Source organism: Lithobates pipiens, unplaced genomic scaffold, assembly GCF_037356315.1.
Source record: "Lithobates pipiens isolate NorthernLeopardFrog02 unplaced genomic scaffold, aLitPip1_a1.2 Scaffold_6, whole genome shotgun sequence".
NCBI classification, from domain to species: domain Eukaryota; kingdom Metazoa; phylum Chordata; class Amphibia; order Anura; family Ranidae; genus Lithobates; species Lithobates pipiens.
The window spans coordinates 10,959,906-10,974,848 of record NW_027507881.1 but is presented as its reverse complement, the minus strand read 5'-3'; the positions used below and the strand labels follow the sequence as shown (position 1 = coordinate 10,974,848).

Genomic DNA, 14,943 nt, shown 5'->3' with positions numbered 1-14,943 from the left:
ACTTATGGGAACCAAGAATCCACTTGACTGTCCTGGTTTGGAAGTTTGTTAGGACTATTTTACACATACGTAGGGCATTCCTGATCATTGTATGGAATGATAAACAACCTAGACTAGCTCATGATATTCTGTGTAGACAAAACTTGAAGGGGGGGGGTAAGACTCCCGGACATTGTCTTATATTATAGGGCTATGTCCTTAGTACTTATCATGAATTGGTATCATGATAAGTTGAGTAAATTGTGGGTGCCCTTGGAGAAAATGTTGGCGGGTAGGAATCTGGCAGGGGTACCCTGTATCCCTACAGCTTTTAGGGGTCTTTCAGATTGGACATCCCCATTAACTCGGACATCCTTGTCTCTATGGGACAGGCTGAATATAATGGGTAAATATATGCCTCAAAAATCTCCTCTGGTCCCACTGGAAGGGTATCTATCCTTGGTTTCTCCCAAGAAGAGTCTGGATTTTTGGGCACATAAGACTCTGATGGGAACACCACATGTGTTAAGTTTGCTCCACGGGGCACTCTGTCTCATCTCGTGGAGCTGATTTCGCAATTTGGAAACATACCATTAGTCTCTTGGAGATATCGGCAATTGACAGATTTCTTCAATAGACTAAAACCACGAGTGATGCCCTTAAGCTCTCTCACTATTTTTGAGTCCCTTTGTGTCTATATTCCAGAATCTAAACATTTGTTATCTTGAATGTATAGACTGGTGCGTTGTGCCAAGGATACCTCAGTTCCCTATTTTATTAGAGAATGGGAGAGCGAGATGGACCATACTTTTACTTTTTTACAAATTCAATTCACTTCACCTCTATAAGTTCTCACATACGTACAAGAGATGTCCTATAGATTTGTTTCTAGATGGTATCGGATACCTGTCCGAAAGCACAGATGTACCCAACAGCAGATGTAAACTGCTGGAGGGGTTGTGGGCAATGGGGCACATTATTCCATCTATGATGGTTGTGTCCTAATATCAAATCTTTTTGGGAGGCGATAGCCCCATGGATGACTCTTAGCCCACGTACACACGGTCGGAGATTTCCACAACCAAATCCGTCGGATTTTGTCCGTCAGATTTAGTCTGACGGATTGTGTCCGAAACTGTTGCATACACACGGTCGGACTAAGTTATCGAAAAATCCGATCATTCAGAACGTGATGACGTAATTTCGTTACGATGGGACTACATTCAGGCTAGTAGCCAATAGCTTTGATGTAGGAATTTGATCTGAGCATGCGTGGCACTTGGTCCGATCAAAATTCTCTACACATGATCGGATTACGTCCGACCGGCCCAGTTGGTCGGGAAATATTTCCAACATGTTGGAAAATTGGGTCCGACGGAGATTCGAACGGAATCAGTCCGATGCATACCACACACAGTCGGATTATCTGACGACACGGTCCGATAAGACGCATTCCGACGGATTCTCCGACCGTGTGTACGCAGCATTAGACCCATAGAAACTTCACCCCTACACTTTCCATTTCATGGGATGCCCTTCTCCATTAAATTTTAAAAAAAGTATTACTCCACACTTATTAAACGCAGCGAAAATATTAATACCTAGGTTTTGGAAACAGACCATATGTCCTACCTTGATGGACTGGAAAAGAGAAGTTAATGTAATTTTGGAGGCTAAACGGTAGATTCTTATGCCCTGTACACGCCATCGGATTTTCCAACAACAAAACCGTTCGAAGGTTGTTGGCTCCAACTTGTCTTGCATACACACAGTCATACAAATGTTGGCCAACAATTACAAACGTAGGGACGTACAAGATGTGCGACGAGCCGATAAAAAGGAAGTTCAATAGTCATGCCTTTACTGCTGTTTAGATATTTTGTAAATCTGTATACTCGCTTTATAAATGTACCTGATATTTGTGGTGTTTTTTTTTCCTCACGTAGAGCCTGAGGAACTCCTCACCTTGTTCACAATTTACACATTGTTTGGGTTTTTTTTTTTCTTGTGTTTTGAGAGTGGATATAAATGAAGGAATTTTTTATTATGAATTTTTTGAACTCTGGGGGGGAAACCTAATTACACTTTGTGTGTAGTGCTCCACTTGATTTGTAAGTAAAAGCATTTTGCAGTCTTATTTTTTTATTTTATTTTATTCGGGGAGATAACCCCCCTTGATCTTCTTCATGGCATAGCATTGGTGCATCTTGGGGGGTGTTACTTAATGGATTAAAAATGTGTATTGGGATGGGCAGGCTTTTTTTTTTTCATGTTATCTATTAGTATAGAATATGTAAATAAGCAGAAAATAGTAATAAGTGAAAAATAGGAAAGGGGGGGGGGGGTCCATGAGTAACACGTGAGGGGGGATGCTTGGGAATTTTCTTTTATTCTCTTCTCTTTTTTTTTTTTTGTGTTTTGGTATTTGTCTTTTCCTTTTGTCTACTTTTTCAGGCTAATATATATTGGATAAAATGTTTGAGATGGTTTTATATATATATATATATATATATACATACATACACTTAAACTTTGTATGTATGTCATTAATGTGTATTATCATTACTGTATTCAACTTTTTATTATTTGGACTGTTTGGTGATACACATATTAATTTCTTGATTAATTTTTCTGATGAATTTGGGATTTTTTTCTGGTATCCATTTCTTATACACAGGAGTAATTCATTTTGGTCACTTACCATATATAGGTCATTAATGATTTGGTTTTGTTGCACTATTATTTGTAGATCACATGTTGATATACATGATTGTAGTACCACTATTTGATTATTTGAACACTTTAGTGTTTAAGGGTGCACACATTTTTTTGTAAATTAGGGAATAGGTTTTCCCCCCAAATATAGGCAGCGCCATCTACCCCATTTCACTTACTTTTATCTACTTTGTCAGGCTAATATATATTGGATAAAATGTTTGAGATGGTTATATATATACTTAAACATTGTATGTATGTCATTAATGTGTATTATAATTACTGTATTCAACTGCTGGTGACATTTCTTTTATATTGAATCTCAATAAAGAATTATAAAAAAGGGGACTATTATACACAATTGTAAGTTTTGGTTTTCCCTCTCCCTTGTTTGCCTGTTTCCTCTCCCCTTCCCCCATTTTTTCTCCCTCCCCTCACCTTTTCCCTTCACTTTTCCTCCTCCCTTTCCCTTTCCTTTCTACTCTGATCCTTAACAACCTTGTCTTTAATTTCAGACGTTTATAAATGAATCTCCTGAGGAAGCGAACATTGTCTCGCGAAACGCGTAGAGAAATTTATCATATATACATTTACACCTTGGACTGTCAGTTATACCTTGATTTATGTAACCCCATGCATATGTGTATGTACTTATGTCTACCAGAATTATTTTTAATTGTATGTATCAAAAGTGTTTAAATGCTCAATACATTTAGTATATTTTCTACCTTGTGTCTCACAAAGTCCCTTGGGCATTCTTCCTCTTTGTATAAGAGCAGTAGCACTACCCAAACCTTCTTTTATTAGTTTAAAATTGTTTGGGGATTTGTTAAGGGGAATGGGATGCCCTATGTCCATGCTGCAAATCCTAAGTATGTTTTAATACACTTACATGCTTTAGGAATCTAAATAAACATGCAATATGATGGCACAATAATGATAATTCCCATGGCCTCTCTCCTGCTGACTGACCTATCAGTCACTTCCTCTGGAATGTCAAGCTTCCAAATCTCAGAGCCAGATTAAGAACTCATTGAACGTCATAAACGCAGGTCTGTTGCAATCCTACCGCGCTCAAAAAAATCCAAGATCCCTACTGAAATAAAGAAAAAAAAACACAAAAAGAGAAGAGGCGGAAAAGAGACCCAAACCAGGTTAACGTTCAGGGGCTACACCTACCTCCCACTCAAAAAGCTTGACAAAAAGATTAAATCATGGAGCTCGGGTAGAGGACTTAAGCCTACAGTTGATAATTATCACCAGAATCTAAAAGAAGAAAAAAAATAAAAAATAAAATAAAGGGAGAAAATTGTGAAAATAATGAAAAAAAACCCCTGCAAAAAGCGCACACTTTAGGAAGTGCATTAAAGGTCGGGGTGGTGAACTCAGTCATGTCCAAGTACTCAAAAGTTTTCGCGTCAATAACACCACTTGAACGTGCTCTTGCTAATTTATCACTAAGAGCCGGTTCACACAGGGGCGACTCAGATCCGAACCAACATGTAAAAATCAATGTAAGTGAATGAGAGCCGTCTTAATGCACACTACTGAAGTCGCTCTGACTTCAGAAAAGGTTCCTGTACTACTTCAATCCGACTTGTAGGCGACCGGTACCCGTTGATTTCAATGGAGGTCGCCTACAAGTCGGATCTCCGTCTATACGGAGGCGACTCTCACGGTCTTCTGTTCTGTCGCCGTCTTCTGTTCTTCTCTTCTTTTCTTCAAAAAAAAATGCATCCTCTGGGACTGTGACATCATAATGGGCGGGGACATCATCCGGTGATGTCCCTATATAAGTCGCCGCGCGCCGTGTCCCCGTCATTGTGAGCTCAAACAGCGACGAGGCAACATCTGAAGAAAAGAAGAGAAGAACAGAACAACAGAAGACGACGACAGAAGAAGAACCGAAGAGGGGGACAAGACCCCGAAGAGGGGGACAAGACCCCCGAAGTCGGAAGAAGAGGGCAGCGATGAAGAAGAAAGCCGGGCTCCTCCGCTAGTAAAAGAGCTAGCAGAAGATAGCAGAGGAGTCCGGCGAGAAGACCCCCGAAGAAGGACAGAAGACCCCCAGAGCTGTGCAATAAACTATTTTAACCCTTGTATGGTGTGTTTTTTTGTACATTTTTTTTTCACTGTTGAATGGGTAGGGGTACATTGTACCGCAAACTCATTCACATAGGGTAAGGGGCCGGGATCTGGGGGCCCCCTTATTAAAGGGGGCTCCCGGATTCCGATAAGCCCCCCACCCGCAGACCCCGACAACCAACGGCCAGGGTTGTCGGGAAGAGGCCCTCGTCCTCATCAACATGGGGACAAGGTGCTTTGGGGTGGGGGGGCCGCGCGTCCCCCCCTTCCCCAAGGCACCCCCCATGTTGAGTGCACGCGGCCTGGTACGGCTCAGGAGGGGGGCGCTCGCTCGTCCCCACCCACTTTCCTGGCCGGCCGGGCAGCGTGCTCGGATAAGGGTCTGGTATGGATCTGGGGGGACCCCCACGCTGTTTTTTTCGGCGTAGGGGGTTCCCCTTAGAATCCATACCAGACCTAAGGGCCTGGTATGTTCTTGGAGGGGGAACCCACGCCGCCAAATTTTTTAAAATAAATTTGGCATGGAGTTCCCTCTTCAGAGCTCATTCTCTGAATGGCCACAGCAAAAGTCGCCTGGCCTGGGGCGACTTAAAGTCGTGTTGTAAGTCGCCCCAGGTCATGTCTAAGTCGTGTTCAAGTCGTCTCCAAGTTGCCTCACAAAGTCTTCCTAGAAGTCGTGTTGCCCCTGTGTGAACCGGCTCTAAAGGGTCTTGTGTCTATTTCCTTCTGCTAATTCACAATCAAGTTAAAAGTGTCTACACATGTATTCCTATAAGTGAGTGCAGTAACTTTCACTCAGCCAGGTGTGTCAGAGGGACTCAGATTGTTCTTGGAGTACATGCGCAGAAGAGAATAGAGAACCCAAATTACCAAGCGGCTTGTATATATTTAAATGGCTACAAGCCTTCCTCTAATTGGCTGCAGTGGAGAGGTGACTGGATGATGCCATGGTTTCCACCTCGGCCAATCAGAGGAAGTCTTGTATTCAATAATAAAAATATAACACTTCTCCTGAATGGTGGAGAAGCACTTGACGCAACTCTCTTTATATCTGTCAGCAGGCGGGAAATTGCCTGTACTGGTGCCGGGAACTCAACGCCACTTACTGTAGGCAGCTAATGCAGTGTGCACACAGCGGCCACATCATTATGTAATGGAAATAATGAATTTAGGCCAGCTTGGACAGAACAAACCATCCAAAGTGATATTAAAGCTGGAATTCTACTTTAACTACTTGCCTACCGGGCACTTTTACCTTCTTCCTGCCCAGGCCAACTTTTAGCTTTCAGCGCTGTTGCATTTTGAATGGCAATTGCGTGGTCATGCAATGCTGTACCCAAACAAAGTTTTTATAATTTTTTTGAGACAGATAGAGCTTTCTTTTGGTGGTATTTAATCACCACTTGGTTTTTTATTTTTGCTAAAAACAAAAAACGTTTTTCTTAATTCCTGGTATAAAATTTTGTAAATAAGTAATTTTTCTCCTTCACTGATGGGCACTGATGAGATGGCACTAAAGGGCACTGATGAGGTGGCATTGATAGGTGGCACTGATAAGTACTAATAGGCGGCACTTATGGGCATGGATAGGTGGCACTGATTGGCAGCACGAATGGGCACTGATGAGCAGGCACTGGTGGGCACTAAAAGGCAGCACTGATTGGCATCACTAATGGGCACTGATTGGCGGCACTAATGGGCACTGAGGAGCAGGCACTGATGATCATTGAAAGGCAGCACTAATTGGCATCACTGATGGACACTGTCGGGGCTGTGAAATATGAACAAAGCGCATCCCTCTATAGCAGTGTTTCTCAAATCCAGTCCTAAAGGTTCCCCAACAGGTCATGTTTTCATGCTTTCCATTAATTTGCACAGGTGATTTGATGAGTTTCACCACCTTAGTAATTACCACAGCCAATTCGTCTGAGGGAAATCCTGAAAACATGACCTGTTAGGGCGCCTTGAGGACTGGAGTTGAGAAACACTGCTCTATAGTGTGTACTTGTCTCAGTCCAAAGCACTAAGTGTCATTTCTGTCTGCTGCCTCCTTCCTCTGCTATCTGCATGAGATACTTCTAATAAGTTGTCCAAGAGAAAAAAAAAAAAGATGACAGGGGAGGGAGCTCCAGCACACAGCTTGCAAATGACAGCCTCAGCTCTTTTCCTGCTGTGTAAAGGAGGGCATGTCCCCTCCTCCCAATCAGCTCCCAGAGCTCTTCTCACTGAGCTGTGTAGTGTGTCATTTAAGCTCTGCGCCCCCTTTTTTTTTTCTGAAGCTGAGACAAGCTTTATAAATTCTGGACTTTGAACAGATATAGAGAAGAGAAGACTGCAGATAGACAGATACAAATTATGTAGGAAGTCACTTCACTGGGTAGATGTAAGGGTTTTTAACCACTTTAAAGCGGAGTTCCACCCATATTTTGAACATGATCTGAATGAGTCCCTTGCTGCAAGCCTAAAAACATTTGGATTTTTTTTTCTTTGTTTTACTTATGCCGCGTACACACGAGCGAATTGTCCGGCGTACTTAGTCCGCCAAACAATCCGGCGGACTTTCTACCGAACGGACTTGGCCACACATGGACACACAGAAAGTCCGGCGTTTGCTAGCGCGATGACGTACAGCACGTACGATGGGACTAGAAAAAGGAAGTTCAATAGCCAGTAGCCAATAGCTTACTTTTTCGTACTTGCTTCTGACCATGCGTCATTCTTAGTCCGCCTAGTCCGACTAGCATACTCACGTACGTATTGTCCGCTGAAACCCAAGTCCGGCGGAAAGATTGGAGTGCAAAACTAGTTTCTAAGTCCGCCGGACTTTACGCTGGAAAAGTCCGCTGAAGCCCACACACGATCGAATTGTCTGCTGAAATGCGTTTCGGCGGACTAAGTACGCCGGACAATTCGCTCGTGTGTACGCGGCATTACTGTGTGTGCCTTGTTGCTTGTTGCTAGGGTGTCCCTTGTAATCTGCCTCTTCTTGGCCGTGGCGCCGTAGGTTATATCCTGCCGCACCTTGGCTCCTGGGCCAATGTTTGTCATCGCTCCCATGAGTCAGTGGGCATCATGTGGTGTAGATAGATTATCTTCATTGCCATAACAACTGGGCGGGCACTTCCTCCGTTGCCGCCCCGTTGTTATGGCAGCAAGATAATCTTCCTGCGCTGCGCCCTGTGTACACTGCGCAAGATCTGGAGGTGCATGCTGGGTAGCCAACAGCACCTTATCCAGGAACAGACTCCTAGTGGGCTTCACATGGCCATAGTGAAGGTGGAAGCGCTCTGGAGTGAAGAAAATAAAACGTGAGTGAATTAGAGAACAGGATAACAAACGCAATTTTATTAATTGCATGCATTAAAGTATTTAGTGCAGTACAGCAGAAAGAATAACTGAAAAAAAAAATCTGGGTGGAACTCTGCTTTAATTTTCATTTGCACAATTCATGGTCATTTTCTTGCCCCCCCCCCCCCCCCCCCCCCCATATTTATATCTGGCCCATGCCAGCAAAAGTCTTCTTCTTAGGAAGTAAAGAAACAGGGACCCACATGACTGGGTGAGGACGGGGGAATGCTGTTCACAGATATATTTGTTTGGGTTCCTCTGAGAATAGACGAGCCTGGGAAACCCACGGCGTCATTGACATTGATCCGTTTAACCCCTTATGGGCACACAATCTCCAGCTTTTAATAGAAACCAGATGGTGGCCTATCCCAGCTCTGGATACAGTAATATACAATTGTATGATAACCCAAGTCATCTGATACATTGTTATCGGTCACAGCGAAAACGTAGTAACAGGCAACTTCAAAAAGCGTCTGTAAAGGTTTAAAGTCAGCCGCCTCCTCCTGAATTTATGTTATGAGGTTTCACTGTGCTGAAGGAGATCCAGCAAGAAGACATATGACCTTGATGGCGGGATCAAAGGCACGCTATTGGATGCTATTTAAGTAGTGATGGATAGGGGGAGGGGGGGGGGATAGACTGCAGTGATGAATAGTCAGCTGCTGGGCCTTATAGAAGGTTTGCATTCTCCAAATACATTATCATTTATGAAATGTAACAGCATGTTGATAAATAAGCATTCTTTACATTCAAAAAACAAGATTACGAAGGGTAAGTCGCCCCAGGCCAGGAGACTTTTGCCGTGGCCAATCAGAGAATGAGCTCTGAAGGAGGAACTCCATGCCAAATTTATGAAAACAATTTGGCGTGGGTTCCCCCTCCGAGAGCATACCAGGCCCTTAGGTCTGTTATGGATTCTAAGGGGAACCCCCTATGCCGAAAAAACGGCGTGGGGGTCCCCCCCAGATCCATACCAGACCCTTATCCGAGCACGCTACCTGGCCGGCCAGGAAAAGGGGTGGGGACGAGCGAGCGCCCCCCCCCCCCCGAGCCGTACCAGGCTGCGTGCCCTCAACATGGGGGGGGTGCCTTGGGGAAGGGGGGGGCCGCGCGGCCTGTGTCAGCCAGCGGCGGCTGCAGAGAGGAGGGAGTGCCGATAATTATACCTCCCAACTTTCTGAGATGGGAACAAGGGACACCTAATAGCAAAAGGATGTAGGCTTAAGTATGTAGACATAGGACACACCCCCTGCTACGCCCCCTTAACCACTTGCCATCATTACTGTGGCAGGGGAGCTGATGCGTGTGGCTGGCGGCCGCGGTGTCCGCCGGCCACCCACGATCACTCCACAGAGAGCCAGAACGGCTCTCTGTGGAGTGCAAAAAGATCCCCGTTCTGACAGAGGAGGAGAGAGAGATTTGCTGTTCCTAGTGATTAGGAACAGCAATCTCTCTCCTCCTCCAGTCAGTCCCCTCCCCCCAGTTAGAAACACCTCCCAAGGAACACATTTAACCCCTTGATCGCCTCCTAGTCTTAACCCCTTCCCTTCCCAGTGACATTTATACAGTAATCAATGCATTTTTATTGCACTGATCGCTGTAAATGTCAATGGTCCCCAAAAAAGTGTCAAAAGTGTCTGATCTGTCCGCCGCAATGTCGCAGTCCTGCTAAAAATCGCAGATAATAATAATAAAAATGCCATAAATCTATCCCCTATTTTGTAGATGCTATGAATTTTGCACAAACCAATCAATATACGCTTATTGCGATTTTCTTTACCAAAAATATGTAGAAGAATACATATTGGCCTAAACTGATGCAGAATTGACATTTGTTTTCATTTTTTCGGGGATATTTATTATAGTAAAAAGTAAAAGATATAGCTTTTTTTTGTTTTGTTTTTTAAATTGTCAGTCTTTTTTTTGTTTATAGCGCAAAAAATAAAAATCGCAGAGGTGATCAAATACCACCAAAACAAAGCTCTATTTGTGGGAAAAAAAGGACATCAATTTTGGTACAAATTTGGTACAGCGTCACACGACTGCGCAATTGTCAGTTAAAGCGATGTAGTGCCGTATCGCCAAAAATGGCCCAGTCGTTAAAGGTTTTTCACCTCAATCCATTCTATGCATTGAGGTGAAAAACCTCTTGCAGTGCAGCAGCCCCCCTGAGTTCCCCCGTTTTACTTACCTGAACCCTCTTCTTCTCGCGCCAGGGAGACGAGCACACCAGCTCTAGCCGGGGCCTCGTGTCCTGATTGGCTAGATTGATAGCCACAGTGGTGTAGTGGTTAGCACTCTCACCTAGCAGTAAGAAGGGTCACTGGTTCGAATCCAAACCACGACACTACCTGCCTGGAGTTTGCATGTTCTCCCTGTGCCTGCGTGGGTTTCCTCCCACAGTCCAAAGACATGCAGGTAGGTTAATTGACTTCTGTCCAAAATTGGCCCTGGTATATGAATGAGAACCTTGGATTGTGGGCTCCTTGAGGGTAGGGACTGATGCGAGTGTGCAATGTACAGGGACAATTGTAGACACTCACTCAGGTTGAACTGGATGGACTGGTGTCTTTATTCAACCTTACTAACTATGAAACTATGAAACTATGATAGCAGTGCAGCCATTGGCTCCCGCTGCTGTCAATTAAATACAATGACGTGGGCGCCTGGGAGCGGGGCCGATTCATACATTCGGCGGCTATGGATGCTGAATGCTTGACTCAGGAGCGCGCCCGCAAGGTAATCCACTTCCCCCGAGGGGGTTATCTAATGTGGGGAGGAGCCGCAAGAGCCACCGGGGGACCCCAGAAGACGAGGTTCGGGGCCACTCTGTGCAAGATGAGCTGCACAGTGGAGGTAAGTATGATATGTTTGTTATTTTAAATGCTTATAGCCTATCCCTCCTGTTGAGTGCCCCTGCAGCATACAGCTTGCTATGGGGGGCACCTGAGCTGCAGATCCCTGCGTCCATTCACACACTGAGCCGCGGCCCCGCCATGCCCCTCTCTCTCCCCCCATTGGCTCACTGACTTTGACAGCAGCGGGAGCCAATGGCGCCGCGCTGCTGTCTCAGCCAATGAGGAGGAAGCGTCCTGTTTTGCCAAGTCTCTCGTCCAACACCGCTGTATCGAGATGGGGCTCAGGTAAGTATTAGTGGGGCTCAGGGGCGTAACTATAGGGGGCCCATGCAGCCCCCTCTACATATGGCCGGCAGCAGCATAGGCAGCTAAGGGTACCAGTACACCATGCACATGGGTGGCTGGAGGTGGAGGGTGACTAGCAGAGCTCCATGCTCGACTATCGCACTGGCTGCTCTTTAGTTGTGCATTCCCCGCTTGACCTGTGTCCTCGGCTGGCTCCTCAGAGTACCCCTCTCTTGCTCCATGCATTGCCGCTCAGTCCAATGTCTGTTCTCCCCAGCCAGAGTCCCGCCCCTCCCCCCCCCCGAGTCCGGCCGCCGGACTCGGAGGGAAGGGCCCTGGCTGGGGTTTAGGGGGGCCCTTCATGGTTTCTTGCATCGGGGCCCTGAAGATTCTAGTTACGCCACTGGTGGGGCTGCTGCACACAGAAGGCTTTTTTTTGCCAGCCGTTGTCGAGCATTCTCTCTTCTCCCCTGCAGCCAGCGGAATAGCAAAAAAATTGTTCTGGTTATGAAGGGGGTAAAACCTTCCGACGGTCAAGCGGTTAAAGTACCCATGCACTATTTTCTTATAGGTGACAAAGACACAATCATTGCTTGCAATAAATTGGCAAATTATGACTGACAGCAAACAGTCAATAGCAGGAGTCTCTTGGAGATGTACAGGAGCTCCCAATGTTTTGTGACTGGCGAACGTGCAGGTTTCTAATCTGTTGTCGTGGCCGTACTATCATTAGGCAGAAGGATATCTATGTCTAATGAAGGCTGGCACTTGCAGCTGCCTTGTCACAACTATCTGGCGGTTTGCTAAGCCTGGCTCATACCATCACATGAGCCCTGCTATCTTTAGCTAGAGACAAGCTACATCTTCCAAGCTGCAGAAGAATTGCAGTAACCCAGCCATAGGAAATGAACGAGTGACACAAAGACCTTCATGCTTCTTATAGTTTACCAAGCCAAAAGGAAATGGCCAAGCTTTCCGTCACCGTGGAGGAGACCCTGTTCACCACAGACAAGGACCTGTTGATGGAACACAGTGAATATTTCCGTGCACTTTTCCAGTCTGGCATGAGGGAAAGCACCCAGGATGAAATACAGCTTCGCAACTTGGGTGCCATGGGTTTCCTGATAACTCTGAGGGTTCTAGAAGGGGAAAGACCTCTTCTGAGCTGCGAGGAAATCCTGCAAGCTGTGGAGTGCGCGTCTTTTCTTCAAGTTGAGCTCCTGACCAAGCACTTGGTCAACCTAATTGACTCTGACAACTGCCTGGTTATGTTTCAAGCTGCTGCCACCTACGGACTACTAGACTTGTTTCATGCTGCGGCCTTGTACATTCGAGATATTTATGATATGTTGGAAGAGGATATCCATTGCCTGCCCCCTGACCTTGTTCAGTACATAGACTCCATCACCCCAAGCTCCTTTGTTGCGGTAGGTGCCCATACCCCAACTATAGAGTTTCTTGAGGATGCCTCAAGAGCAATGTGCTTTTTAGATGAAGAGAAGAACCAATGGCAGAGCTTAGGCTGCATTCCAGACGAAGCAAGCACTTTTTTAGCTGGTGTTACCACGATGAACAATAAAGTTTTCATTGTAGGGGGTGCTCGGGGGGCAAACAAACAAGTGGTGGAGAAAAGCTTTTGTTATGATGGAGACCAACACAGCTGGAGTGAGTTTGCTAGTCCACATCAGCTGCGATATGAAGTGACGCTAGTTGGACACGAGGGACATCTATACGCCTTTGGTGGTGAATATGAGAGAGTTCCTGTGGCTTCTGTGGAGAAATATTCTCTCACTTCCAAGGTTTGGACTTTTGGAAAAGAGCTACCACAAGCCGTAGCAGGTCCCCCTGCCACAAAAGCCATGGGTAGGGTCTTCATATGCCTCTGGAAACCACAAGAAACAACTATTATTTATGAATATGATACCTGCCAGGATGAGCTGATTCCTATATCTTCAATAAGGCGGATGCAGAGCTACGGCCATTGCATGGTAGGACATAGAGACGATCTCTACATTATGAGGAATGGGCCATCTGACGACTTCTTACGCTGTGCCATTGAAAATTATAACCTGAGCACACAGCAGTGGACAACTTTGTCTGGACAGTATGTAAACAGTAAGGGAGCGCTCTTCACCGCTGTCATCCGGGGGGACACTGTCTTCACCTTGAACAGAGTCATGACTTTGCTCTACAGAGTAGACACTCACACCTGGAAGCCCTTAAAGGAAAAGACTGGATTTAACAAAGGGGGATCTCTGCACACATTCTTCCTGAGATTACCAACAAAGACAAAGCTGATGGCCAGTAAACTATACAAGAATCCTCATCAGAGTTTTTTATAACTGAGGTGTTCTGCTGGGGATGGATGAAGATGGGCATGGACTTTTCCTGGGGATCGATGGAGATGGGCATGGACTTCTGCTTGGGATTGATGGAGATGGGCATGGACTTCTGCTAGGGATGGATTGAGATGGGCATTGTCTTCTAATGGAAATGGATGGAGATGGGTATGGACTTCTGCTCTGCTAGGGATGGATTGAGATGGGCATTGTCTTCTAATGGAGATGGATGGAGATGGGCATGGACTTCTGCTAGTGATGGATTGAGATGGGCATTGTCTTCTACTGAAGATGGTAGGAGATTGGCATGGATTCTGCTAGAGATGGGCAAGAACTTCCACTGGGGATGGATTGAGATGGGTACTGTATTCTATTGGAGATGGATGGAGATGGGCATGGACTTCTTCTAGGGATTGAGTGAGATGGGCATTGTCATCTACTGGAGATGGATGGAGATGGGCATATACTTCTGCTTGGAATAGATGGAGATTGACATTGACTTTGAGGCATTTTTTAGATCTGACTGTTTTCAAAGTAGTCACGGAAAGTGAGTTCTGACCACCATTCTTAACACATCTTGTATTTGCATATTCACTCCAAAGTTTGCAGAACACCTGGTGGATGAGCCACATTCACCAGTATCCTCAATGAAGGAGGTATAGATATAGGTATGTTGTTCACATGTGAGAAACAATTTCATGGTGCACAAACGCCTAGATGTAAACATCAATACCAGTAAAGTAAGTAGGGCATAATCCGTTGCTTTTTAATAAACCTATATTAACCCCTTGAAGACAAAGCCTTTTTTTTTTACACTTGTTGCTTACGCATTAAAATCAGTATTTTTTGCTAGACAATTATTTATATCCCCCAAACATTATATATATATATATATATATATATATATATATATATATATATATATATATATATATATATATATATATGTATTTTTTTTTAGCAGAGACCCTAGAAAAAAAATGGCGGTTATTGCAATATTTTATGTCACACTGTATTTGCGCAGCAGTCTTTCAAACGCAATTTTTTGGGAAAAAATACGCTTTCATGAATTAAAAAAACAAACAAAACAGTAAAGTTAGCCCAATGGTTTTGTATAATGTGAAAGATGATGTTACGGCGAGTAAATAGATACCTAACATGTCATGCTTTAAAATTGCACTAATAAGCGGCACTGATGGGTGGCACTGGTGGGCACTGATAGGTTCCCACTGGTGGGCACTGATAGGTTCGCACTGGTGGGCACTCATAGGCGGTATGGATAGGCGGGAACTTATGGGGCAGCACTGATGGGCAGCACTGATGGGCATTGATGG

At 45.0% G+C, this 14,943-nt stretch overlaps 1 protein-coding gene across 1 annotated transcript; it reads left to right on the top strand.

Moving 5' to 3' along the window:
- Positions 1–12,072: 12,072 nt before the first annotated feature.
- LOC143958228 (kelch repeat and BTB domain-containing protein 13-like) lies at positions 12,073–14,475 on the top strand. Its single transcript, XM_077467738.1, has one exon. It carries the CDS (start codon positions 12,233–12,235, stop codon positions 13,610–13,612), a length of 1,380 nt encoding a protein of 459 aa, XP_077323864.1. The 5' UTR covers positions 12,073–12,232; the 3' UTR covers positions 13,613–14,475.
- The last annotated feature ends 468 nt before the right edge of the window (positions 14,476–14,943 follow it).

Excerpts from the sequence above, each read along its gene's own strand:
- LOC143958228 (XM_077467738.1), top strand. The coding sequence starts at position 12,233 with ATGGCCAAGCTTTCCGTCACCGTGGAGGAGACCCTGTTCACCACAGAC.